The 27,121-nt window shown below is 41.9% G+C and overlaps 1 protein-coding gene and 1 pseudogene across 1 annotated transcript in view; one reads left to right on the top strand and one right to left on the bottom strand.

The window, feature by feature from the left end:
• Positions 1 to 5,431: 5,431 nt before the first annotated feature.
• MBD2 (methyl-CpG binding domain protein 2) overlaps positions 5,432 to 27,121 on the top strand; it is a 51,643-nt gene continuing 29,953 nt past the window's right edge. The window contains exons 1-2 of the mRNA XM_059707335.1: positions 5,432 to 6,087; positions 23,239 to 23,398. Of these exons, the coding sequence (XP_059563318.1) occupies positions 5,552 to 6,087; positions 23,239 to 23,398 (696 nt within the window). The 5' untranslated portion in view covers positions 5,432 to 5,551. The remainder of the gene's footprint in view (positions 6,088 to 23,238; positions 23,399 to 27,121) is intronic.
• LOC132240118 (metallothionein-3-like) lies at positions 19,438 to 19,645 on the bottom strand (annotated as a pseudogene).

Here is a 27,121-nt window from a genome sequence, read left to right as displayed (position 1 = left end):
CTAGAAGGTAATGTGTCTTTCTACTCTTGTTTTTAAACAGCGAGGGGTTTTGTTTGTTTTTTTAGCCACTTCCTCTCTTCTCTTCCTCTTTGACATTTTGCTGCCTCCCTTGTCTATTTATTCTTGATTATTCTTAATATATCCTTGATTATTCTTGGCCATGTTATAAAGACTAAGAGTAAAAACCAGGTCCACAGAGCTGGGTGGGGGGCAAGGAAGAGATCCTATGTAATCTGACCCTAATAAAGTAGTTTAGTCGATTAACTTTTGGGGTTCAATAACAAGCCCATTAAGCTCTCACACTATATGATAACCTCTGGCCTAGACTTTCTCTTTGACAAAGGAGTTATTTTGGACATTATCTTTCTTTTTTATTTTTAAGTTTTTATTTTATTTTATTGATTTCAGACAGGAAGGGAGAGGGAAAGAGATAGGAACATCAATGATGAGGGAGAATCATGGATCAGCTGCCTCTGCATGCCCCCTATAAGGGATCCAGCCTGCAACTCAGGCATGTGCCCTTGACTGGAATAGAACACGGGACCCTTCAGTCAGCAGGCTGACGCTCTATCCACTGAGCCAAACCGGCTAGGGCTGGACATTACATTATCTTTCTTACTCCTTTTCTTATTTCTTAATTGAATTCACAACTCAAGAATGATAGAGGGGTGCTTGGCCTTGGGCCCCTCAAGACTTGAAAAGTAGCCAATGAATGTTTGTTTTTTTCATCTGGAGAACTGCTATAGGGTGTCTATAGTAGGATGACCTTGCCAATGTTGCCTAAGCCATGCTGGCATCGCAGGGTGGGAGTTAGCTCCTGTGGTTAAATCTTGTAAGTAGGCGACGTTGCCAAAGGAGAGCATGCAGAATGGAAGACAAGGTACCTCAGGGTAGACCCTCAAAGAACACCATCATTTGAGGAACTATCCAAGGAAGAATATACATGAAGGCAACTGGAAAGTAACAGATAGGAGAATCAGAAGCGTTTGATGTTTCATAAGTCAAAGAAGGAAAGAAGTTCAAGAAGTAAGGCATCACCAGAGGTGAATATTAATTTTATTACATAGGAAGAAAGGATATGCAAATTAGGGCACTTTTTCCTCAAACTTGAGAAAATACATACTCCTTTTACAAGGAAAAAATCACTAAGGACTACCACCCCTCCATGCTGAGTTAAATTATTGTTCTAATGTTACTTAAACATGTGAAAATATGAAACTTGTTTCAACTTCATTATACTTCTGGTTTTTATGTAATTAAAAATTAAACAAATTTATGTTAAAAACAAGTAAATTATCAAATAAATAGTCATCAAATTAAATAAATTTACTATTTGGAATGGTCCCCCCCAGAAGCCAAATCACTCATCCCAAAGTGAATTGCAACTAGTCAGATAGTTTATTCTTGTTTTTCAAAAATTTTGTGGAATATATATCATGAAAGACTTAACACAAAATGAGACTCTATTTCTAAACAATTATTCCTGAGTTTGTATATTTACCTACACTTACATATTTGTTTTTGACTTCAAATAAGTTGACTCCTCCCCATATTCTATGAAATTTTATATACACACGTATATCTCAATGTCTTTTTAAACTTTTTTTACATATTTTTATTGATTACAGAGAGGAAGTGAGAGGGAGAAGAGATAGAAAAATCAATGACGAAAGAGAATCATTGATTGGCTGCCTTCTGCACGCCCCACACTGGGGACTGAGTCCACAATCCAGGCATGTGCCCTTGACTGGAATCGAACACCGGACCCTTCAGTCGCCTAAGACCATCGGAAAACACATATATAATTACATATTGTTTTTGTGATTAATCACTATGATTTAATTATGTTCAATTTGTAACAATGAAATTGGGGGTCACCACAACATGAGGAACTGTATTAAAGGGTCGCGGCATTAGGAAGGCTGAGAACCACTGACTTAGAGGAAGCAGCAAGTTCACAGGTGAAGAAACCAGAGACAGTAGGAGCAAGTTTGAAAACAGTTAAGCAGACAAGCTCTCAACTGAGACGGATGTGAGACACTGGGAAAGCCACTTACCGCAGGAGGCGTCCTGGCGAGATCATTTTCTGAGTTACTCCTCCTCCTCCTCCTGCGAACAGCAGCCATAGTGAGCCCTATTTCTCCTGGATCATATGTCCTAGACTTCTGGTGCTTTGCAGAGACAATGAAGGTTTAAAACCACCGTTTAGCCTGTTAAATGGTGTCTTAGGGCCTTGAAACCTAAAGATCGTTTTCTTTCTGCTGGTAGAACTGTGTTTCCTATTTTAGGAAATTAGATCAAGTAAGCATCTCCCCATGTTTTAATCCTAAATACTTCAGAGTACCAGCCACTTGCCTATGGCTAATGTAACAACTAGCAGAAAATTAAAAAAAAAATGTATCAGACACTGTCTTCGGAAATAATTTCTTTTTGGTTCAAAATGCGCCTCTCCTTGTTTTCTCTTGCCTTTCGGGTAATTAACTCTTCTCAGTTTGAACTATGCAGTGTAAGAGTCTCTGTAGTCACTCCAAGTAAAAGGCAATTAAAAAAAAATCTTTATTTATACTGCAGGTACTTGAAAGTGTCATCCGGCCTCCTGACATGCCACACCAGCAGCGTTTCGTCTTAGCTGGGAATTAGGTGAACAGTAGTTGGGCCAACTCAGTGAATCATACAACCTGCTAATTGGAACTGGAAACGTTTTGTGGCTGTGCCCTTATTCCGGTGTAAGGTCTTGATACATTCTGACCACACTGTTTGAAAAAAGTAAGTTTCCCCAACATTTAAGTCCTTCTTTCATTTAGTATCTTATCACACTCAAAATCTCAAATGCAGGTTATATATTTGTCAAAATATATGGATCTCAAAACCAGTCATTATCTCCCAACAGTTCCTGAATTTGTCTTATTTTTCTCAATAAAAAATCCAAACGAACACTTATTTTTCTTGAAAACCACCTTTTTGTTAATGGCTTAGCCTCAAATTGACTTGGTAAACAATAAAAAGAAGAATATTTTTTGAAAACAAGAGTCTTCCAGGGGTGACAGTTGGTGTTTCAGCACCTGCTTTACACCTGGGAGGCTCAGATCAGAGGTGGTTAAGTCTCTATTGTTTGTTTAATGGACCAGATTTCAAACATAATTCCCTCTTGTCTTCCACTTTTTCCAAACGGTGAGGCCAGCGAGACCTTTTCCACTGCAACGGAGATAAAATTGAAAAATGTTGTCACAACTGTACCGAGAAAAACAGTGTTGCTATTCTTCTTGGAGGAGTGATGTAAAATGCAGTTCTCCAGAATTACCAAAGTTTATTATTTGTCCAGGGACAAATAATTATTTTAAGGGAAACAAAGGGACCTATCTCAGGTATTTAGCATCTGTTCTCAGTACTTTTAGGCTCTCAATCTAGTTCCTGAATTTAATCAGTTTTCTTCTTTTATTGACAGAATAAATAAGTGATGTTTTGTCTGTTTGTTTCTTCCTTTTGCTACGTTGCTTTATGACATCATAGCAGAAAAATTCAAGTGTTACCTAAAAAGCTTTCGAAATGTCTAAATGAGATTTTTCTTAACAGAGGGAACATTGAACTAGATCTACCAGGATTTAGCAAATGAAATCTGGTAGTAGGAGTCAAAGTAATTACCTTAAGTTGGTGATTTATTTATTTAAAAATGCTTTTATACTCACTGTATCATTTGATCTATACCCTTGGTAGATAATAGCTTGGAAAGGTAAACATTTCCAAAAGTATATCTTTTCCCACCTATTGCCTCAATTACCATTTCTACCTAGATGTTTGCTGTGTACCCTTTAGTTTTAATCAGGTGTAATAATCAAAGCCCTTTTTCTTACAGAGGGTTTGCCATCTAAACTTCAATCTCCTATTTCTCAGACTTTTACTCCTTCATCTGAGCCTTAATGTAGGTGTTCCTTAAGATTCAGTTATTGGTTCTTTTTTTCTTTTCTTCTTCTTCTCTCTCTTTTTTCTCCTTCAACTGTCACTTTCACAAGGTGCCTTCGGAGGTGCACAGGTAGATGCTCAACCACTGAGCCAGGCTGGCTGGACTGCATCAGTTTCTAATCAACTTGGCATTATTCATTAAAAGTCACTTATGAATGCGTGTGCAGGTCCAAATAAATTCCACACAGACTCCTACCTACAAGTTTGTGACAATGGGTTAACTTTCAAGATAAGGGAGTGTTTACCAAGCCAAAGGCCACTGATACTTGCCAAAGGCCATTAGTCGAGGGAGTCCAAATTAGGAGAAGATCCTGAAATTTGGTAAATTCTAGACGGATTCAGGGATTCTGGTCTTTTTAAGAATTTTGAGGTAAACCGCGTACAGCTGGAGTTAAAGTTCCAAGTTGTCATTTTCCTACATACATTCAGCCTCACCAAGTCCTAGGACAGTGATGGCGAACCTTTTGAGCTCGGCGTGTCAGCATTTTGAAAAACCCTAACTTAATTCTGGTGCCGTGTCACATATAGAGATCTTTTGATATTTGCAACCATAGTAAAACAAAGACTTATATTTTTGATATTTATTTTATATATTTAAATGCCACTTAACAAAGAAAAATCAACCAAAAAAATGAGTTCGCGTGTCAGAGGTGTCATAGGTTCGCCATCACTGGTCTAGGAGGACCATCAGTCAGGGTTTGCAGGGTAGTGATACTAAAGCAGTGGTTCTCAACCTTCCCAATGCCGGACCCTTTAATACAGTTCCTCATGTTGTGGTGACCCCCAACCATAAAATTATTTCCGTTGCTACTTCATAACTGTAATTTTGCTACTGTTATGAATCATCATGTAAATATCTGATATGCAGGATGTATTTTCGTTGTTACAAATTGAACATAATGAAAGCATAGTGATGAATCACAAAAACAATATGTAATTATATATGTGTTTCCCGATGGTCTTAGGCGACCCCTGTGAAAAGGTCGTTCAACTGCCAAAGGGGTCGCGACCCACAGGTTGAGAACCGCTGTACTAAAGGGACACTGACTCACTCCTTCCATCCGGCTGGCTGGCAAGCTTGGACGCAGAGAGACAAGAAAGGGCATCTGTTACCCCGTTCAATGAACAATCGAATTAGTGAATATAAAACATGAGACATATCTTTTCGTCGTTCAGTAACTGACAAGCAAGCGCGGGTAAAACCACCCGGTGGGAGCTGAGCCCTCTTTGAAGCTCCGGCAGCCGCATCACCTCTGACATCCCTCCACCAGGGACTCCGAGCCGGCCCGCCTTCCGGGATCCGCGCGCGGGGCGGGGCAAGAGCCGGAAGGGCGCGGCCGGGGGCGGAGCGAGGGCCGGCGCGGGGGCGTGGCCTCTAGGGGGCGGAGACAAGATGGCCGCCCCGAGCGCTTGGAGGACCTAAGGGGCGGTGGCTGGGGCCACGCCCCGGGCGGGAGGGCCGCTCTGTGCGCGTCCGCTCTATGATGCTTGCGCGCGTCCCCCGCGCGCCGCTCTGCGGGCGGGGCGGGTCTCCGGGATTCCAAGGGCTCGGTTACGGAAGAAGCGCAGCGCCGGCTGGGGAGGGGGCTGGATGCGCGCGCACCCGGGGGGAGGCCGCTGCTGCCCGGAGCAGGAGGAGGGGGAGAGCGCGGCGGGCGGCAGCGGCGCTGGCGGCGACTCCGCCATAGAGCAGGGGGGCCAGGGCAGCGCGCTCGCCCCGTCCCCGGTGAGCGGCGTGCGCAGGGAAGTCGCTCGGGGCGGCGGCCGTGGCCGGGGGCGGTGGAAGCAGGCGGGCCGGGGCGGCGGCGTCTGTGGCCGTGGCCGGGGCCGTGGCCGGGGACGGGGACGGGGCCGTGGCCGGGGACGGGGCCGCGGCCGTCCCCCGAGTGGCGGCAGCGGCCTTGGCGGCGACGGCGTCTGCGGCGGCGGCAGCGGTGGCGGCGGCGCCCCCCGGCGGGAGCCGGTCCCTTTCCCGTCGGGGAGCGCGGGACCGGGGCCCAGGGGACCCCGGGCCACGGAGAGCGGGAAGAGGATGGACTGCCCGGCCCTCCCCCCCGGATGGAAGAAGGAGGAAGTGATCCGAAAATCTGGGCTCAGTGCCGGCAAGAGCGATGTCTACTACTTCAGGTACCGCCCTTGGGGGGGGGGGAGGGGGAGGGGGTGGCGGGGTCAGGCCGGGGTCAAGGGTCAAGCGCTGCCCTGGGCCGGGGGGAGTCCAGCTGAGAGCTGGGGTGTCCTAGGGAAGCGGCACCGGCCGGCTGGCCTGGTGGTCGAGGTGCCTGAGCCCTGGGTGCGAGCTGAGCCCGGTGCAGTGAGAGCCCAGAGCCGGGCGTCCGCGGTTGCAGGTGCTGGAGACGGTGGTTGGCGAGGAAAGGGTTCCTCTGGCGGCGATGACCCGCCGCCGAAGGGTTAAAAGGAGGTGCAACTCATCGAAACTGTAAACCCCAGTCACGGTTGGCTCCGTTCCCAGCCGTCGCAGACGCGTCCCCGCCAGCGTTGAATCACGCACACGTGCAGGAACGAGCCGCCGGGCAGCGGGCTTCGGCCACCTGGTGGGTCCGGGCCAGTGGCCTGTCAAGTGCCTGCAGCCCTTTCGGTGGGTGTCGCAGGACTTGCACCCGTTTGAAAGCTAAGCACTGTCCTAAGCAGTGAGACTCCTAGACCCCAGTTAGCCTCCCGGGGGAGGGGGGCAGGTGTCAATGTCTGGGGACGTTTTTGATGGTCACCCCTTGGAAGGGGCAGCGACCGGCATCTGGTGGGTCGAGGCGAGGGATGCTGCTGGCTCTTCTAGAGCACGCAGGGTGTGCCCCCAGGGACACGGCGCCACGGTTGAGAAAGCCGGGTCTGAATGATGAAGGTTTTCAGCTGGGTGTCGTCCTGCTGTCCACGTCTTTAGTTTGGATGACCCAGGGAGATGAGGAAGATGCCTGTGGCTGTTGATACCAGTGGAATTTTCTTATCAACACATTGACTCACATTTCTTTATGAGTCTTCCCACTTCCAGGACAAAGTGGGAGCATGTTCTTCTATTCAGTGGCTTTGCAGGCTGTGTTTGTGGGCTGATGGAATCATTTTTCCAGGAAATAATATTTGGGTGTTACAACCAGTTGTCAGCCATTTGGCCATTAGAATAATATTTTGAAGGGTTTGCATTCTTCTGACCTCGAGTTGGTTAATATAGTACCCCTGGGAAAACATATTAAAGTGTATGTGCATATGAATTGCAAATACTCTTAAGTAGATTTAAAAGGTTAAAAAATAGACGCATGTGTATGGGTATATACATACGTGCATACACAAGAATGTGATCACTGCTGGGATCACATGTAAATATGAATGTATATTTCTGATAGTTGCTCAAGTATATGGATGAGTAGTTTCAGTAAATTCATCTCTTCAAGTAAAAAAATTAAAGTGGCTTATTAGAACTGTTTTGTCAGTTTATCTGAGACCACTTATCTTGACATCGTAAAAGATGAAAAACTTAATCATACAAAGATGGTTATCTTGTTTTGTATTTTCCCATCATTAAATATTAAGTGTACTTGAATAATACTAAGAAAGTAAATTGTGGAACAAATTCTTACTCCTCTCAAGTTCACTTGTTTGTTGTAGTGATATTCACGTTGTTCCCTTTTGCGCATTCTTTCATTAACAGCTCCTTCTGTTTTTCTAAGCAGGTGGTATGCAAGCCTTCTTTCTGAGAACTTGGGGGATAGGAGGCTAGTCTATCCTCAGTAGAGCATATTAAACTCAGTTGCACTCTCTGTGATGTTTCTCCTGGGATATGGGTTGTTTGGCTTTGAGATGACGTATTTATTCAAACTAACTTTTGGTTTTTGCAAAGTTTTTTTTTCCCCCCTTGCAGTAGTTAGAAAAATTATTTCAGAAAATAGATTACTGCGTTCTAATTTGTGGTCAGTTAATATATTTTGAACGTGTTGTAAATTAAAAAATATATTTTTATTGTTTTCAGAAAGGAAGGGAGAAAGAGAGAGAGAGAGAGAGAGAGAGAGAAACAGCAATGATGATGAGCCCGAAACCCAGGCATGTGCCCTGACTGGGAATCAAACTGTGACCTCCTGGTTCATGGTCGATGTTCAACCCCTGAGCCACCCTGGTCGGGCGATGTGTGTAAATTTTTGACGTTTACTTTTTTTTATACAAACTCAGTAGATATTTTATGGTAGAAAACTGATATAATTTAAAACAACTTTTCAAACATTCGTTGAAGACAAATCACAAACCAGTATAGTGGTAATTATTCTTTTTATGAGACAATACAACGTAATATGCTTTTTACTTGTTCATGCAGAATTAAAGGACACATTGCATAGATTTGTGCCGCATGTTCTTGGTTCAGGGCTGGAAGGAGTATTGTCTGTTCACTACCTACAAAGTGTGAGTTCCTAGGCAGGGTTGTAACACCCAGTCTTCATTTCCTTCTGAGAGGTTAAACTCTGAGGTGGGAGGACATGTGGTATGTGATACTGACTTCCACTTTCAGTGATGAATGTGGAAGGTCACCTACTTGTAGCGAAGGTGAACACATTTTTCAATCCGCAGTGTCACTGCTTTGCATATTACCATCCCTGTATACACCGACCCGTTAAAAACCAGTAGCTCAAAACACCCACCATATCGTTCATAGGTGGTTAAGCGTTAACTCTCCCGTTGGCAATGTGAACACCTGCACCAAGTTGTACACACTGATTCTAATAATGCTGACTCCTGAATTAGCCTGCCCCTAGGGAGATTAATTTAGAGAAATCTGTGTTAACGCAGGTCTGTCTTAACACTTATTAATTGGACTTAAGCTCATCAAGAAAGCCTCACATTTTGGTAGAATGGTATTTTGGTTTCCTGAGACTGCCAAGTTCTAATAGGAAGGTGTGCCTCCGGTTGCCAGTTAAGCAGTATAATTATGCCTTCTGTCAGGACTACTGATAGTATAGTGGCAGTTCATATATTATCACCCAAAGTTTGTTTTTCCAAAGGGTGTGGTTTGATAAAGTGTTGGATCCACTGGTACAGTTCCTAAAAAAGTTCGTTGCCATTATTTGAACTCATGATTTGAACAATCATTTTACTGGCAATGGAACCTGAGACTCTTAGGTGCTCGGCTGACACTGTAACCACTGGACCACACTGGACAGGGCTCTCGACTTTTGCTTATACCTGGGTTAAACACCTGGGAGTCATGGGCAACTGTTATAGCTGCTGCTGTAATATATCATCTGGATGGATATTGGAAACATAACAGTAAACATTTTGACTCTTACCAAATTATGATGTATTCACACCTGATCACTTCTCTCAAAAGAAAAGACAATGGAACTAGAGGACAATTAACCAAAACAAAATAAAATAAAATAATCATAGGGAGCCAGGTGCATGAAGAGAGACTAGAGATTTCATCTCAATCTGGAGAGAAGAGGACTTGGACACAAAATAATTGAGGTCTGTAAAATCATGAGATACGTGATGAAAGTAGGAGTCTAGGGAAGGCAGTAGAGCACAGGAGCTAAGAGGTCTGGAGTTGGTATTCTAACTCTGTACTTCCCAGGGGTGCAGCCTTGAGCTTGTCACTTACACTTCCCAGGGCTGTAGTTTGTTTCTCCCTTTGTAAAGTGGTATGGTTGTACCTCTACCTGTCTTCTAAGGATTCAGTTCCAGACCGTTAAAATCAATACATAGAGCTCTTGAAGCTTTAGGTATATTTAAGGACCAATAAGGAAAATGATTCAGTAACTCAAGATTTATGTGTTGAACGTATGTAAACAGATTTGAAAAAATGTATAGCAATGTCCTGGCAGGGTAGCTCAGTTGGTTAGAGCGTCATCTCTATATGCAAGATTGCAGGTTCAATGACCAGTCAGGGCACATATAAAAAAGCAAACGGTGAATGCATAAAATAAGTGGAACAGCAAAATGATCTCTCTCTCTCTCTCTCTCTCTCTCTCTCTCTCTCTCTTTCTCTTTCTCTCCCTCCCCCTCCCACTCCAAAATCTAAATAGAATAAAATCTAAAAGTAAAAAAATGTATAGTAAAAGTTGTAAAACAAAATCTCGTTTGTTACTGAAGGCTAGTATGGTGCTTTAAGGGCATGATTTCTGAATCATTGAGAATTTCAAAGTTCAGCATCTCCCCCCCCCCCTTTTTTGTCTTAAAAAAACAACTCAGGTAGTCTTTGTTGGAAAAAAACTAGCTGAGTAAATCAAGGAGAGATCCATTGCCACAGTTCTTAAATATTAAAATGTCCGACTTTCAATAAATGGTCCTTCCAAAAAAATATATATTTTGGATCATTTGTGTGTCCCTGTATTACTTTCATGTTCATTTCCATAGAATCTGTGGCTTTCTCACAAATCTCTTTCCCCCCCATGCACAGTGCTAAACACACGGATGCTAAATAAGTATTTACCAGTTGATATGACAGTTAAAATTTTGTAAAAGAAGTCTTAAATGGCTTCTTAGCCGTTGTTTTATATTACCTGTGGTGTTGTGCTAAGATGGAATAGATTGAGATATTTTACTAAGTCCATCTATTTTCAAGTTCCTAATTTTTATCATGTTCAGGGTATCATAGAAGGACAGAGAGCTTTTTTCTTTTTTAATGTTAGAGATACAGCTTAAAAAACATATTTTTAGTGATTTCAGAGAGGAAGGGAGAGGGAGAGAAAGATGGAACTATCAATGATGAAAGAGAATCATTGATCGACTGCCTCCTGCACGCCCCCTACTGGGGATCAAATCTGCAACCTGTGTATGTGTCCTTGATCAGAATCGAACCTGGGACCCTTCAGTCCGCAGGCCGACACTCTTATCCACTGAGCCAAACCAGCTAGGGCAGAGATACAGCTTTTAAAAAATAATATTAGAGATTTAGTCTCTCTTCATAGAAAATAAGATGCTTATCAGAGATACTAGAAGCCCGGTGCATGAAATTTGTGCACAGGGGGTGGGGGTGTCTCAGCCCAGACTGCACCCTCTCCAATCCAGGACCCCTCGGGGGATGTCTGACTGCCAGGATTGGGCCTAAACTGGCAGTTGGACATCCCTCTCACAGTCCTGGACCGCTGGCTCCTAATTGCTCATCTGCCTGCCTGCCTGGTTGCCCCTAACTGCCCCCCCCCCCCCCCCGCTGGCCTGGTCACCCCTTACTGCCCCCCCTGCCTGCCTGGTCGCCCCCAACTGCCCCCCTTGCCAGCCTGGTTGCCCCCAACTGCATCCCCCTCCCCCTGCCGGCTTGGTGGCCCCTAACTGCCCCCCCTTGCTGGCCTGGTCGCCTTTTACTGTGCCCCGCCCCCCTGCTGGCCTGGTTGCCCCACACAGCCTGCTGTTCAGTTGTTTGGTTGCCCCTCACCCCACTGCTGGCCTGGTCATCCCACGCAGCCTGCTTGTTCAGTCATTTGGTCGTCCCTAACTACCCCCCCTGCCGGGCCTGGTCGCCCCATGCAGCCTGCTTGTTCAGTCGTTTGGTTGTCCCTCACTAACCCCCCTGCTGACCTGGTCATAGGCAGCCATCTTGTGAGGGCTTGAGGGTTAATTTGCATATCACCTCTTTATTATATAGGATTACATAGGATAGTGAAAATGGTAGAAAAGATACTCATAAGGCACAGACACAGTAAGAAATCAACATTCAAATTTTACTAACTCTATAGTGTATATAGGATTTAGTATAAAGTGTATAGTGTATAGTATATAGTATAGGATCTTATGTAACTTAATTTTATGTGTATGCAGTGTCACAGCTCTCGTAATTTTGGCAGCTATTAGTATTATTTTGCTAAATGCTTTTCAGTATTATCTGATCAGATCCTTATAGCCCCATGAAGCATAGTACAGTTATCTCCAATTTACCTATGGGGAGTTAGGATGGGGGAGTGGAGTGTGCTCCAGGTTGGACTGCTGCTTAGTGCAGAGTTGGAATCCTGATGTAGGTGGTTTAACCCCAGAACTCTTACCCACCCTGTTCTGCAGCCTCGAATAGAGCTCCTTACTCATCTTCTTATTGCAACATCTCGTGCATAATCCGCTTGGGATACTACTCAAATAATGTAATTATGTATTATTACACTTGCATCTTAAAGTTGACAAAGGGTAAATTTTAAATCCTATTTGGCAGTGAAGACGTTGGACCAAAAGATGATCTTCTAGCTCTGTAATATTGGAAAGGGAAAATTGCCACTAATTAAAGCAGTTTCATTCTGGGTTATAGACGTGATCATTTTTGTTTAGAAATGTTGCCCTTTTCCTCCCTCCTCCCCCCTTTTTCAAATATTTAACTAGGTTGACCCTGTTATTTCTCAGATGTTCAGATAGGCAACACATTTCCTAAGGAGCAGGCTATAGGTCTTCGTTTTAAAGCGTTCACTGAAATGAGGTGAAATCAGTTGTAACTCGCAGGCTAAATGTGGCACATTGAGATAGGTTTATATGTTCCTGCAAAAACACACGCTTCTTTCAGAGTTGATGTACAGTTGAAATAGACCTTGCAGACCAAAAATCTTTTAGTTGGAAGAAGGAAAGAAATGCAATATTAAGCATTTATTGCATAATTGAAAGTTTGACTTGCTTTTAGTTTGTTTTTTCCTTGATATTGCGTGTTTAAAGCCTGGACCCATATATAAAAGACATACAAGTCTGGTGGAAATTGTGCTCTGATAACTCTCTGTCAGCAGTACCAGTACATCTTTTAGTCATTTGCTGGAGAAATTTTTGTTAGGGTGCAACATTGCCATCTGTCCTACGTCTGATTTTTAGAATCTGCCATGCAGAGTCTTACCTGCCATGACTCCCACCACAATACCTGCCGTAGAGGAAATACGGAGCTTAAAGGGAACTGACACACTCTAAAAATAATCTCCAACAAAATTGACAGATGATATTTTCAAATTGCTTTAAACATTCCAATTGTGAAACAGAATCATAAGTTGGTTTTAATAAATGGAACAGAAACAGGTGATTTGCAAGGGAAGTGATACTTTTAAAAAAAAGATTTTATAGAGGGACTAATAGAAAATTCATAACCTTTTATCCCATGTTTGAGATGTTCTCAGACTTGCATGATGAATTAGAAAAACATCATCAACTCTCATTTCCTGGATTTACTGTTTGGCTAGAAATATTCATACGCTTTTCAGCTCTTGTTATTGATCTTTTATTGTTGTTTGCCGCTTCCACGAAGAGGTGGCTAGGAAGGTGTAAAATGAAGTTTTACTTAATTTCATCAGAACTTCAAAAAACTAAAGCTTCCCAAAGAAGGAAAATAGAAGTATGGAATAGAATGAAATTTGAATAATATCTGTCGACCTTATGCTTTTGTCTTGTCTTGTAATTTAAGTTCAAACTAATTTGTTTGGGAACTTGATTACATAAGCTGTGTATGAATATAAGTAATAGCAAATGTAATTTAAAATTAAATTTTAAAATTGAACACTTAACATTTGTCAGGAACAATTGTGAGTGATTTGTAAATGTGAGGAAGAAGAACATCATCCTCTCAGAGATTTTTGAATAATGTATCTTGATATTTTTTCCTTGTTCTTTTTATGCTGGAAGAATCATAGATTAAGGCAAGGATGAATGTCCTTGAAATTCTTTTTAACATGTGTGCAATGATGTATGCATCTCTTTAAAAAGGCCTATCTTGGAGGCCACTAGCCTCTTCTTTTTTTTGAAAATATAGTCTGGTTTGGGGTATATTTAGCTATCTATTTTTTATTATGGAAAAGTTCAAACGTATGCAGAAGCAAAAGTAGATGGGAAAGTGTAATGAATCCCCCCTGTGCTGAGAAGTAGATGGGAAAGTGTAATGAATCCCCTGTGTGCTCATCAACCAGTTGAGCATATGAATGAACAACTTCTGGCCAATCTTGTTTCATCAATATTCCACCACCCCCCCGGCCCATTTTATTTTGAAATCATTCCCAGACATATTTAACTTCTGACTTTTCCACAGCAGTGTCCATTCTCCAGTTTAACCAAAACAGCCAGTGTTTTTCTTTTCTCTTTGTTCAGAAAGTGAGTGTACTTCTGAACAAGGAAGATTAAAAAAAAAAAAAAAGTATTTTTTTTTAATGGATTAACCTGGCTTTTTTTGTTTTTTTTTCTGTGATATGGCGATAATAGAATTTGCTACCAGTAACACACTGTTTGTATGTCGTTTTTGTTACGTAAATGTTAGTTTAAGGAATGAGAATGATTGGTACAATTGGAATTATACTTAAGGTCTTTTACTACTGTTTAAAATTGTATGGTGATTCCTTAAACATTTATGTTAAAGGAAAAAATGGAATGCTCTTACATTTTATTAGTACCCAAATTGTAAACAATTTTTTCCTTATCGATACTTAAAACAATAGTCTCCCTCCTAGTCCTCCTTCCCCCTCCCCCGTCCCCCCACTGCTAAAGAAATTCTATTTAAAAATTTTTATTGATTTTAGAGAGAGAGAGGAAGGGACAGAGAAAGACAGACAGACAGACATTGACTTGTTGCTCCACCCATCCTTGCACTCTGGTTGATTCTTGCATGTGTCTTGACCGACCCCATCTTGGTGTAAGGGGATGATGCTCCAACCAACCAAGCTAACCGGCCAGGGCTAAAGAAATTATTTAATGCTCAAATTACTTGCCCAAACTTCATATTTTTAAAAAGAACTTTCCAGTTTTCAGAGGAAATATTCAGCTTGCATACTTTAATATTTATATTTTAAACATTATAGGAAATTTCAAACATATATGTAAAAGAGGGAATCACGTTAGAAACTACCAAGTAAGTACAAAGGTTGCCCATCTTATTTCATCCATGCCTCAATCTGCTACTCCTGACTCAGTCTGCATTATTTTGAAGAAAATTTGACATCATTTCATTCATAAATAATGACTTTAGTATGCTATTTGTGAAGATAAGATTTAAACTTGTGGAAGTTTTATAACCATACAGAACTCAGTATTTTGAAACTAAGAGATGCCAACAGGCAATTCATAATTATTTGCCTGATACAGGGAGTAAGCTGTATGGTTTCGTTAAGGCTTATGGAAGAGGTACAGGTGGATTGGTATTTCTGGTCTCTTTGGAGTTTGCGGTAAAGTCATGCATTATGGACCAGGTGAAATACATCATTCACAAAGGGCTGAAGAGGGAAACCATTCAGCCGGTTCAGGATAGAGTGAGTAAACCAATGTGGTTAGAGAAGAGGTCACTGGGTAAGAGGAGTGGAAAGTAGGGTTGAAAGGTTAGGAGAAGGCTAGATGGAAAAGGATCTCAAATGCAGGTATTTGGCTAGTGAGTTGCTAGTGAGTTGAAGTCCATTGTGGGCTTCATCTGATAGATCATAGTGGTGTTCTAGGAAGAGCAATCTAGAGAATTTAGAATGCAACGAGACTTAGCAAATAGAAAATCAGCCTACCATGGTGATTTAGACCATGATAAATAATAAAACACTAATATGCAAATCGACCAAACAGCAGAACAACTGGTGGAACCACCAGTCACTGTGACGCGCACTGACCACCAGGGGGCAGATGCTCAATGCAGGAACTTCCCCCTGGTGGTTAGTGTACCATAGGGGGAGTGCTGCTCCGCCAGAAGCCAGGCTCATGGCTGGTGAGTGCAGCTGTGGTGGCGGGAGCCTCTCCTGCCTCTGCTGCAGGCAGGCGGTAAGGAGCAAGGGGTTCCGGCTGCGAGAGGGTGCAGGCCGGGCTGAGGGACACAGCTTCCCCGACCCCCACCCCTCCAGTGTACGAATTTTGTGCACCGGGCTTCTAGTGATAAATAACTTAGGCAGTGGCAGTGGAAAGGAAGGATGGATTCAAAGGTGATTATGGAGGAACTGGATGTACTAACTGGTTAGAGATGAAAGATAATAAGTAAGATAAGAGTAGATAAAAGCTACCAGGAACAAACTATAAAGGAGGGCTCAGGATGGTTCATTTTAGGCAAGGTCTACATTTAAAGGTTGAGGGAGTGGAGAACTGACCTGTAGATTTTTCTGCATGTATGTCATGTAGTTTTATTTTTATTTTTTTATTTTATTTTATTTTTTATTGCTTAAAGTATTACAAACGGTATTACATATGTGTCCTTTTTTCCCCCCGCCCTTGACAATCGTCATGTAGTTTTAAAGCAGTGGTATTATTCTTTGGATTAATTGGTTTTCTGATTATATGTTTTGTATCTGAAAAGGGTTCCCAGACCTAATTCTTATGTGCATGTGGCAGCTTCCCCACATCAACAAGCAAGTCTCAGACCCCAGCAGGGTGTTCAAGAATTCAACTCAGTTCTGACACTGTGTACCTGGGGATAGATCCCGCAGGTTAGGGGCTCAGTCCCACCAAGCTGCCTTCCACTTCAGATGCCAGGCACAAGCCCAGGTTGTTACCTGAACTTCTGACCATCTATAAATCAGAGGTTCTCTATTAATTTGTTAGAACGGCTCACAGAACTGAGGCAAACCCATTCATTCACTAGATCACTGATGTGTTACAAAGGATATTAAAGGATGTGAATCAGTAACTAGCTGAGAAGATACACAGGGGAGGTCCTGAAGGAAAGAGCTTCTGTCTTGGAGCTTGGGGCATGTGGAAGCTTTCTGATGCCCCAACTTGGAATTCTCCCAGAAAAGGCTGAGGAGCTCGATGTTTATGAAGGCTCATGACCCAGACATAACTAAGTCATTGGTCATTGGCAATTGATTCAATCTGCAGTCCTTCTTCCCTCCTCATGTCAAGAGGTGGGACTGAAAGTTCCTATTCTCTGACATGGTTGCTCCTGTTGGCAACCAGGCACCATCCTTGAAGGATCCAGAAGTCACCTCAACAAAACAAGAGACACCATTGTTGCTTTTATCACTTAGGGAATTCAAGGGATTTGGGAGCTGTGAGTCAGGGAAGGATGAAGACCACATGCTTATGAAATAACCATTGTATTTCTTTTTTTTAAAAAAATATATTTTATTGATTTTTTACAGAGAGGAAGGGAGAGAGAGAGAGAGAGAGAGTTAGAAACATCGATGAGAAAGAGACATCGATCAGCTGCCTCCTGCACATCTCCCACTGGGAATGTGCCCGCAACCAAGGTACATGCCCTTGACCGGAATCGAACCTGGGACCCTTCAGTCTGCAGGCCTACGCTCTATCCACTGAGCCAAACCGGTTTTGGCCATTGTATTTCTTATAAATTGCAGTATCACAGTACCTAAGTCCAAAAAGATAACTTTAATTGCAGATGTTTACTCTTAGCTAAAATTTGATTTCTGGAGACAATAGTTATTTAATGTTAGAGAAATCTCTTTTTTTCAATACTTATTCTTGTAACAGGTAAGCGTTAACATTTAAGGAGGCAGGAAAAGGTAGAAAGTTGATATTTCCTTATTCTTAAACTTTTCCAGTGCAGCTTACAGCATTTTCAGTGTGGAGATTTTCATTCCCCACCAAGTGCTCCCTGATATTGTTGGAGAGTAGGGCACCTCTGAGCATGCTCTTTATCTTTAGTCTCACAGGTAACACCTGCCATCCACAGTGCTACTTGCCCCTCATCGTCCAGTTCATCCTATTCCACTCAGATTGTTGCCCTCCCTCACAGTTTATCCCGTTATAAATTCCTTTGACAGTATATTTGTGTTTGCTCAGACCTCTGGTCTCCTCATAATGGTTTGACTAAATATGATTATTCATACCAAAGTAACATGCAAAAATGTGTTCTGTTCTACTCGAGGAGTGTTTTCAAAGTGAAGTTCCACATGCAAACAGCGGGCCTTCGTAAGGGGCAATTAGTATATCCTAGACCAGTGGTTCTCAACCTTCTGGCCCTTTAAATACAGTTCCTCATGTTGTGGCCCAACCATAAAATTATTTTCGTTGCTGTTTCATAACTGTAATGTTGCTACTGTTATGAATTCGTAATGTAAATATCTGATATGCAGGATGGTCTTAGGCGACCCCTGTGAAAGGGTCGTTCGACTGCCAAAGGAGTCGCGACCCACAGGTTGAGAACCGCTGTCCTAGACTTTCACAGCATGTTAGAGTTGTCTAGCCCAGATAACTAAAGATAATTATGATTACAGGTAAATTTATAGGGTGACAGAATGTGAATACCATTAAAGTGAGGTGACCATTATTTAAGTATTACTGGTATCTCAATTAGCTTTTTTTTTTTTTTTTTTTAATTTAAAAGCCACATGCCAAATAAAAAAAATTTTTCTTTTACTCTATATTTAGAAACCTCTAAGACAGAGTTTGGTTTAAACAGTTTAGTCAAAATGAAAGCAAGCAAAGACCGTTCAAGTGATGAAATGTTCTTATATGAACTGGAAAAATACACCTCATTTATTTTCACTAGATTATTTTCTTCAGGGCACTTAGTGGGTAGAAGTTAAAGGTGAGATCACAAGTTGGTTCAGGATTGGTATATCTATGGGGTAGTTGGTAGGGAATGTTCTTTGTGGTCGAAAGTGAAAATATTAGTATTTCATTACTGGGATTAGAAGTAGTCACTCTGGACAGAGTAAACTGAAAATGACTAATATCGTTCACTAGTCTACTAGAGCTTAAAAAAAAAAAAGTAATTTCCCTAAGTTACATTTTGATGCTCTTAGGTACATTAAGTCCTGGTGTGCTTGAGACTGGGACCCACAGCAGCCATCTTAGAGTGCAGGCACGTGATAACTTTGTCATTCTGGGTGCGACCAGAACTTAAATGACGTATCATTTTTGTGTGTTCATCTAGCATTTACTTTCTCAGCCACTTCCAGGGTCATGTTGCTACTGTGCAGATGGTCTATATGTGATGGGCAGAATTCCTGCATAACTGTTCTCTTGGGGCCTTGTCTTTTCTATGATTGGCTTCATCTTCTGCAGTAGAAGGTCCTTGGTCTTAAAATCTACTGGGACAGCCAAGCTAACTTAAAGCGCCAAGCACAAGCGATAGCAGTTACGGGAAGCAAATGCCTGTACCACGATTCTGAAGGCAATAGTGTGTATGACAGTACCTGTAGCTATTCAATATAGATGCTTCATAGACGTCCATCTTTATGACAGGGGGCAGGGACTTGGGATGGATTAGATCTGACTGAATACTAGTTGATATTTCTACTTTCTTTTGATATGCTAATAGTTAAAACTTGATTTCCACCATTTTCCTTCCTTACTCATTAAGTTTATCTGTAGAGTATGTCAGTCCTTTCTTACAATGCATACTTCTGTTTGATTTTTAAAATCACTAAACATAGGAACTATTTGAAGCCATACTAAATTGCTCACCTAGATCATAGACTGCGCCATCACTTTTCATGAATATAGCCTCTTACCCGAGGTTTTCTTTTTTTTTTTTAATGCCATTCATCAGTCATAGATTTATGGTCGCTTGCCAGCAGCTAGCAGGGGTGGAGGATACACAGCCACACCCTCCTGCAGGGAGAGGTGCCACTGGCCCCCAGCAGCATTGACATGCGTTTCACACAGGGCAGGTCCTCATCTCCTTGGCAGGCAGCTGCACGTCTGAGCCTCAGCTGTGCCCCTCTCCACCTTTGCACAGGGTCCTTGCACCCTTCTAGCACTCTGCCGGGCAGCAGGGGCAGCAGCTTTTCTTGCAGGTGGTGCATTTGCATCGCTCGCACTTGCAGGAGCCAGAGCAGGTGCTGGAACCACCAGTAGGACAGAGGCTGGGCTCAGGGTCCATGTCCAGCAGAGATGCTCCTGGAGAAGGTGAATTGGCTTCTCCCAGCAACTGGATGCTTAATGGCGTCCTTAAGTATTTAGATTTTTTTTTACTTTGGGAGAGAAGTATCTACAACTGGGAGATCTCTGATTAGTTTTGTTCTGTAGAGGAATGTTACAGTGAGGCTCTCGTATGTAGATACTACTACATAGCAGGTAACTGGCATTTCACCTGTTACATAAGGAACTGCTTATTGCAGGAACTACTAATTTGTGAAATTAGTCAATTGCTTCTTTAAGAAATGACATTCTAGTTGTCTCTAAGCCATATCCTAAGAATAACAGTGCTTATTTTTTTTTTTTTGGTAGAAGTTGCTACCTTAACATTTTCATCATTTGAAACATTAGTCTGTGAAAAGAAAATACACTCTGGAACTCAGCTTTTTATTGCATTTCCTAGAGGCCCAGAGCACAAAAATTTGTGCTGGGGGGTGGGAGGGGTCCCTAGCCCAGCCTGCCCCCTCTCACAGTCCGGGAGCCTTTAGGGGATGTTCTACTGACAGCTTAGGCCCATTCCCCGCAAGGAGTGGGCCTAAGCTGCAGTCTGGCCTCCCTCTGCGGAAGGCGATGGGGTCGATCAGGGGAAGGCACTGCCACTGCTGGCCCTCGCAGCCTCCACGGCTTTGTCCAGAAGAACATTGGTCTGTCTTGTCTAATTAGCATATTACTCTTTTATTAGTATAGATGAGATCTTATTAGAGAGATATCTGATTGAAAATTTTCATTTTATTTTTTTGGAGAGGTTTTTTTTTTTTGCTTCTGAGGTATGCTAAATAATTTATCAAAATCTTTTAAAAATATTTTTATTGACTTCAGAGAGGAAGGGAGAGGGAGAGAAAGACAGAAACATCAGTGATGAAAGAGAATTATTGGTGGGCTGCCTCCTGCATGCCCCCTTCTGGGGGTTGAGCTCACAACCTGGGTACGTGCCCTGACTGGGAATCAAACTGTGACTCTTGACTCATAGCTTGATGCTCAACTACTGAGTCACACCAGCCAGACTGCCAAAATCTTTTTTTACCAGTAATTGGTATATCTAATTTTAAGGACTATATGGCTATTTTAACTTAATTAAAATTAATTTTAGTTATATATGTGACATAATAACAGAAATCTTTACCAACTTTTCAAATTTATTTGGGTCTTTAGGTAATATTTCATTTCTTATGTGGACTAGATTAATCACGAAAATATTTTCCAGTTTAATTTTTTAAATTCCATGCAATATAACTTTTAAATAAGCATAGAATTGGCCATTTCAGTGTGTCTGCAAATGAAAACCATATTTTTCTACTGTTCAACTGATACAAGTTTTTTGCTTTCAGGAAGTTACTTTGTTTTGTGCAAGCCTGTATAAATTGTGTTTGAGGGTTTAAAAGGTGGCATTGTAATATCTGGTTGTTTTGTTATAAAGAAGTATAATGGCAAGGATAGCAGAATTATTTCTAATTAGAATTGGAGAATCACAAACAGCATTATGGAGGAGATGACATAGTAGTTGGGCTTGGAGGATTTAATAGTTTTATGACAGGCATTGCTTATGCTCATCCTTTCATCTGGAAAGACATGCATATTTTTGTGACTTTGAGTTTGGAATTCAGGGTACCCAGGGCTGGTGGGAAAAGGGTCTAGGAAAAAAAAAAATCTTAAACAGATGGAAGGGTTTTGATGTGTTATTAAGGAGGTGAAGCTGTATTGTCAGCATTGAGGAGTCTGAACATTGAGAGCTTGACACTGGATGTGTGGCTGAGGGATGGGGCATTGTGATTACCTTCTAGCTTGAGGATTAGGTGCTAGGTGGGCAGTGATGCTGCAACCCAGGGCAGTACAAGAAGATGAGGGGTGGAAGTTTGTGGTGGGCAGAGATGATTCAAGTTTTGGACAACATTGAGGGTTACAGGCTATTTTATTTTACGATACTGAGCATATTTTGAAATCTGGGTTAGAATGGGAGTTGAGGCTTGCTTATACATAATCTTAACGTCCTTTCCTCTGCTGTTCTTGTTGTCTGCTTTGTTCTATTCTGTTACTTCTGGTTGTTATTTTCATCAGTAGGCAGAATTCTATACATTGAATTGTGTTTCAGGAATGCTTACGTCATGTGATTGTGGAAAAAGAATGTTGATCTGATCTTCCATTGTCTTGAAGTTGGTGGCGGCAGAATACCAGAGTTTGTGACAAAGAGGGGTGTGTTGGTTTGGATTTGACCCAGAGAGAAGTTTTGCTGTTCCAGGGGAATATTTTATTGCTTAGTTTTCCAGCCTTTTCTCTTCTGACTTCCTGTTGAATTATTTTTCTTCTATAGTAGTCAGTTGGTACAAGGTTAAGTTCTAAATATAACATGTTGTCTTTGGTGAGAGGTATTCTAGAATTCTCACAATTCACTTCTGGTTATTTGTCCCACTGATTTTAATAGTTTATTCTAGCACATTTGGTCAGAAGATTTAGATAAGACTTTGGGGCAATGCCACACAGAGAAAACATTTTTTAGAACGTATCAGTTTAGCCTTCTCTGTAATTCTAGCACTTTTGTGATTTTCCAGCTTTGACAATATTTCTTTTTTTGTTGTTAATCCTCTCCCGGGGATGTTTTTTCCATTGGAGAGAGTGGAAGGGAGGGGGAGAAACGGAGAGCCCTTCTTTACAGAAGGGCTTTGGCTAACAAAACTAATGTCAGCATTGTATAAACACATTGGCAACCCCCCAACAGTTTTCCTTTCAGTAGTTACTTTAGGGAGCATTAAATATTGTCAAAATTAAACATTTTTTTTTTCCTATTGTAAATGAGTTCAAATTGGTAGCCCAAAGATATATGGATTCTAAGTTTTGTGTGTGTGTGTGTGTGTGTGTGTGTGTGTGTGTGTGTGTGTGTGTCTTTGTTGTTGTTTTTGTTAATTCTTGCCCGAGGATGTTTTCCATTGATTTTTAGGGAGAGGGAAGAGAGAGGGAAAGACAGAGAGAAACATCGATGTGAGAGAAACACATTGATTGGTTGCTTCCTGCACAAACCCCAACCAGGGCCCAGGCCGGAATGGAACCCAGGACCCTTTGGTCCGCAGGCCGATGCCCTATCCACTGAGCCAAACCGGCCACGGCTGTGTATGTGTGTTTTTAACAAGGGTGTTGATTTCAGAAGAGTTTGTTCTGAAGTTCTTTCTGATTACTGCTGACGTTGTGTCTGTAGTATTTATAAAAAAATAGCATTTCAAAAGTCAGTTTGGAAAACAGTTTGTGAGATTGAAGACAGTTGCAGGGTGCACGTTGTGCTGTGCAAGCGATTGTGTTGGGATTCTGTCAGTGGTTGCTGAGTGAGTGCCCATTGGGGTGACCTGTAGTAACACCTGCTACTACAGGTGGTGGACCGAGCGAAGTGTTACATTAGATGGCACATGATCTCTTTATGGTGAAGTTACTGAGTTCCTCAAACACTCACGTTTAACATGTTCAGTTGTGAAGTAACAGTTGGGACCAGGAAGACAGTATGAAAAAAGTTTTATGTAGAGTGTAGGGTAAATGTTGCTCTGTTTTGTACAATTAACATTATCTTTCTTCTAGTCCGAGTGGTAAGAAGTTCAGAAGCAAACCTCAGTTGGCAAGGTACCTGGGAAATACTGTTGACCTCAGCAGTTTTGACTTCAGAACTGGAAAGATGATGCCTAGTAAATTACAGAAGAACAAACAGAGACTGCGGAATGATCCTCTCAATCAGAATAAGGTTGGTTAACTTACTTATGACATCTGTATTCTATTTCAAGAGCTCTCTAAACAACTTTAAAATATAACACTGAGATTTTAATTGTATGTCCAGTTTTTTGTTTTTTCTCCTCCTGCTAAGCATTTTGACTTATAAATCTGATTAATTTTCTGGTAGTGCAGTCCTTCCAGAGGAGGAGCCTATGTAAATTGTACACAGTTGAAAACACATTTCAGTATCTCTCTAGGCCAGCATACTTTTCGCATGTTGGGACTATTTACAAAATATTTCTTTGTCGATGTTAATTGTCCAACCTCCCCCCCCCCCCCCGCCCGCCCCCTTAAAATAGTTCCTGTTGCCAAAAAGAGGCAGCACTTTAATGTGGCGTGTATTCTTACCATATAGTTTATAGTTACCTGTTCATTTTCAGGATTATGGTTTGAGAAGGGGGAGTTTTTATTTTGACTTGTTGAGGATAATGACTTTCAAGAATGTTCTCATCCTAATACAGTGATTAGAGATTTTCCCATTAGCTCTTATTTTTAGGTTTAGTTGATGGTTTGTAGTATAGGAATTTAAACAAGTAGCATTTGAATTATAATGTTAATTTAGTTGTATTAATGCATCCAATATCTTTACAAAAGCACCTTTAACCCCACCCCTCCCAAGGGCAACTTATAACCATTTTTTCTTAAAATTTCTTCCTGTAAATTCCATAGATATGTGTGTATGTGTGTTGCCACCACATTGCCTCACACGGACGGAAAATGGTGAAGGGAAAGGAAGGGCTTTTCTTCTGGGGGGTGTGGCTGCCGTAGCCCTGCCTGCACCTGGGAGCCCGAGGTGGTGGTGTCCAGGGCAAGGGCTTAGGATCCAGGCCCGTGGATTGATGCCCTGGCTCTGCCACTTCCGAGCTCACACAGACCCGGGCAACTTCCTTACCCTGTGATGGCCTCAGCTGTCTCAGTCAGGTAGTAGAGTCCTTCCCTTAGTGAGCATTGTGAGGGGTGAAGAGGAATTTATATGAAGACATCTCCCCAAGCATTTGACCCATGTTGGTTCCTTTCCTGCCCCGGTGCACCTTTCCAAGCACTAAGCTACCTCAGTGAGCAGTGCTGCCTGGTAGCCAGTGCAGGAAACTTTCTGCCCAAGCTGTTTTCCTCCTCTTCTTTCACTTTTCCTAAAAGGTGTGGGGTCTCTGTTTCATATCTCTTTATTCAGAAATCAGCTTCCTAGTTTGTTTACAATAGTTTAATTCCAAAAGCTGTTACGGAGATTAGATTGCAGTGTTTCCTCGTCTGTAGCTTTGGTTACCTTGCACAGGTTCCCATGGGACATTGGCAGGTACCTTGTTTAGAGAGGCAGGGTGGCGGGGTGGGGGGGGGGCGGGGGGGGCGGCTGAAATGGTGTGACTTTAGTTTGATAGTTAAGAAGGTGCTAAGATATGAAGAGTGATAGGAGTAGAGGGAGCTCATGTTAGTAAAAGTTGGGACCTTGAGTAGTGTATAGGCAAAGCTGTGTGAGTTCAGCTTAAAGAATCCTAGGTTTATTTTGCTTCTTAAATATACGAAAACAGCCTTCTAAAAGCTCTGACCACAGGGCTGGTATCTATTGAAGGGGCTCACATATTTATGGAATGAGTGGACCGCTTTCAGACTACCTTGTTGTTACCAGAATCATGGTTAAGCTACCCTAAGTGTCATGTGAAGATAAACTTCCTGATAGTTATGATTCACTAAAACCAAAACCTAATTCGTCTCTTTAGTTTGTGTGCTCCTTTGCGCTCTAGCCGTGCGGACTGCTCCTCCTGCACCGTGGCATGTGCTTTCAAGATTCTGCTTGCTCATGTGCTGTGTCCTCTGCTTGGAATGCGCCCCCCTCCCCCTCTACCTGGCAAGCTCCTCCTCCTCCTCATCCTCATCGTGGCCCAGCTCCATTGTCTCGCCTCTGTGAAGCCTGCCCTGCGCTCTCCGAGCAGAACAGCCCCTTCTTCGTTGTGCCTCCCTGGTGCTTTGCTGTGGTGTTTGTGCTTGTCTGTCCGCGTCAGTACGCTGTGAGCTCCATGAGGGCAGGGACCATGTCTTCTTTTTGTGGATTCTGTATGTGCTGTCCAACACCTAGCACACGGTAGGTACTTAATACATGTTTGCTTCATGTTTATTTGATTAAATATCTACCTCATTCCAGAAGTTCATAGTGGTCATAAATGTTTATTGAATAAATTAATGTACTGTACATTTTTTTTGGAAATGCCTTTCATTGTCATTGGTTTCTGAAGATATTCTATTAGTTTAAGGGAAAAAAACTAGAAAAGATTTAGAAATCATCAACATCAAGTTGATATTTGAAGTCTTTTTTTTAAAAATATATTTTATTGATTTTTTACAGAGAGGAAGGGAGAGAGATAGAGAGAGTTAGAAACATCGATGAGAGAGAAACATCGATCAGCTGCCTCCTGCACATCTCCTACTGGGGATGTGCCCGCAACCCAGGTACATGCCCTTGACCGGAATCGAACCTGGGACCTTTCAGTCCGCAGGCCGATGCTCTATCCACTGAGCCAAACCGGTTTCGGCGATATTTGAAGTCTTGAGCGGCTTTCTCAGAGCAACGCTCTGCAGAAGTAGTTTTTGTGCTGATGGGAATGTTGTACCCACCTGCCACATGTGGCTATTGAATGTTTGAAATGTGGCTAGTGTGACTGACTAACTGGACTTTTGATTTTATGTAATTAATTAAAGTTTAAATAGCCACATATTTCTAGTGGCTACCATATTGGACAGCACAGTTCTCAATCCTCAATAGGTACATAAGAAAAACAGAAACTTTGCTTTGAAAGCTACATGTCATTTTGGCATTTATGCAAGCTTTCGTTTTTCAAAGAGGAGCTGTTTCAAGGTTTCAGAGATAGTCTCAACATTTTAAGAAGAAGTTTGTTTCTTAAAAAGATGGTCTGTTTCTTTAAAAATTTAATTGGAGAACACTAGGATTGGATAAAGAAGAGTATAGTGATTCTTAGTGTAAGATGGGTTTAAGAAGTTTGGTTTTGTTGCTATAAATTCCTTTTATTTTAATGTTTCAGGTGTGTAAACACTAAACTCGATTCCATGTGTTTCTGGCTCTTAACATCAAAATGTTTATCAATTAAAGCTACAAACTAATAAAATTCAAACTCCCTAACAATATAACATGATGTATTTTACAAATTCCTTACAATATTTATATGGCATGGAATAAGTTATTTTTTACCTGGGCTTGTTAGTTCTACTAATACCTTGGAAAGACTCAGTTCTTTCACTACATTTCTCTATTCACACCAATTTGATACATTTTGAAATAAAGAGCATCATCTTCTCTTGAATGGAATTCATTGTATAAGTCTGTCATTCATTTCTCAAACTATCTCGGTGTATGGTAATATGCAGTTGTGATTATAATTCACACAGCTTTGCATTCTGTATCGCTGTGTCCTAGGTAGTCAACCAAAAGATCTAGCAGGTGCTTGTTTTGAGTATCTTCAACAAAATACTAAAAATAAATTCTTGTAGAGAGTTAATGTATCATGGGGACAGCATCTGTAGTTTGAGAAACAAGTGAGCTGCTGCGATGATGGGCATCCGGTTGGGTACTGGATTCTATAGAATAGGTGCAGTATGGAGAACGGGTTAGGGAAAGGGGAAACTGAAGTAGAGAAAGCAGTTTGGGCTGATGTAGTCTAGGAAAGAGATGTCTTGAATGAATGCT

Source organism: Myotis daubentonii, chromosome 8, assembly GCF_963259705.1.
Source record: "Myotis daubentonii chromosome 8, mMyoDau2.1, whole genome shotgun sequence".
Classification (NCBI taxonomy): domain Eukaryota; kingdom Metazoa; phylum Chordata; class Mammalia; order Chiroptera; family Vespertilionidae; genus Myotis; species Myotis daubentonii.
The sequence above is the reverse complement of the archived record's forward strand: the minus strand, read 5'-3'. Positions and strand labels throughout refer to the sequence as shown.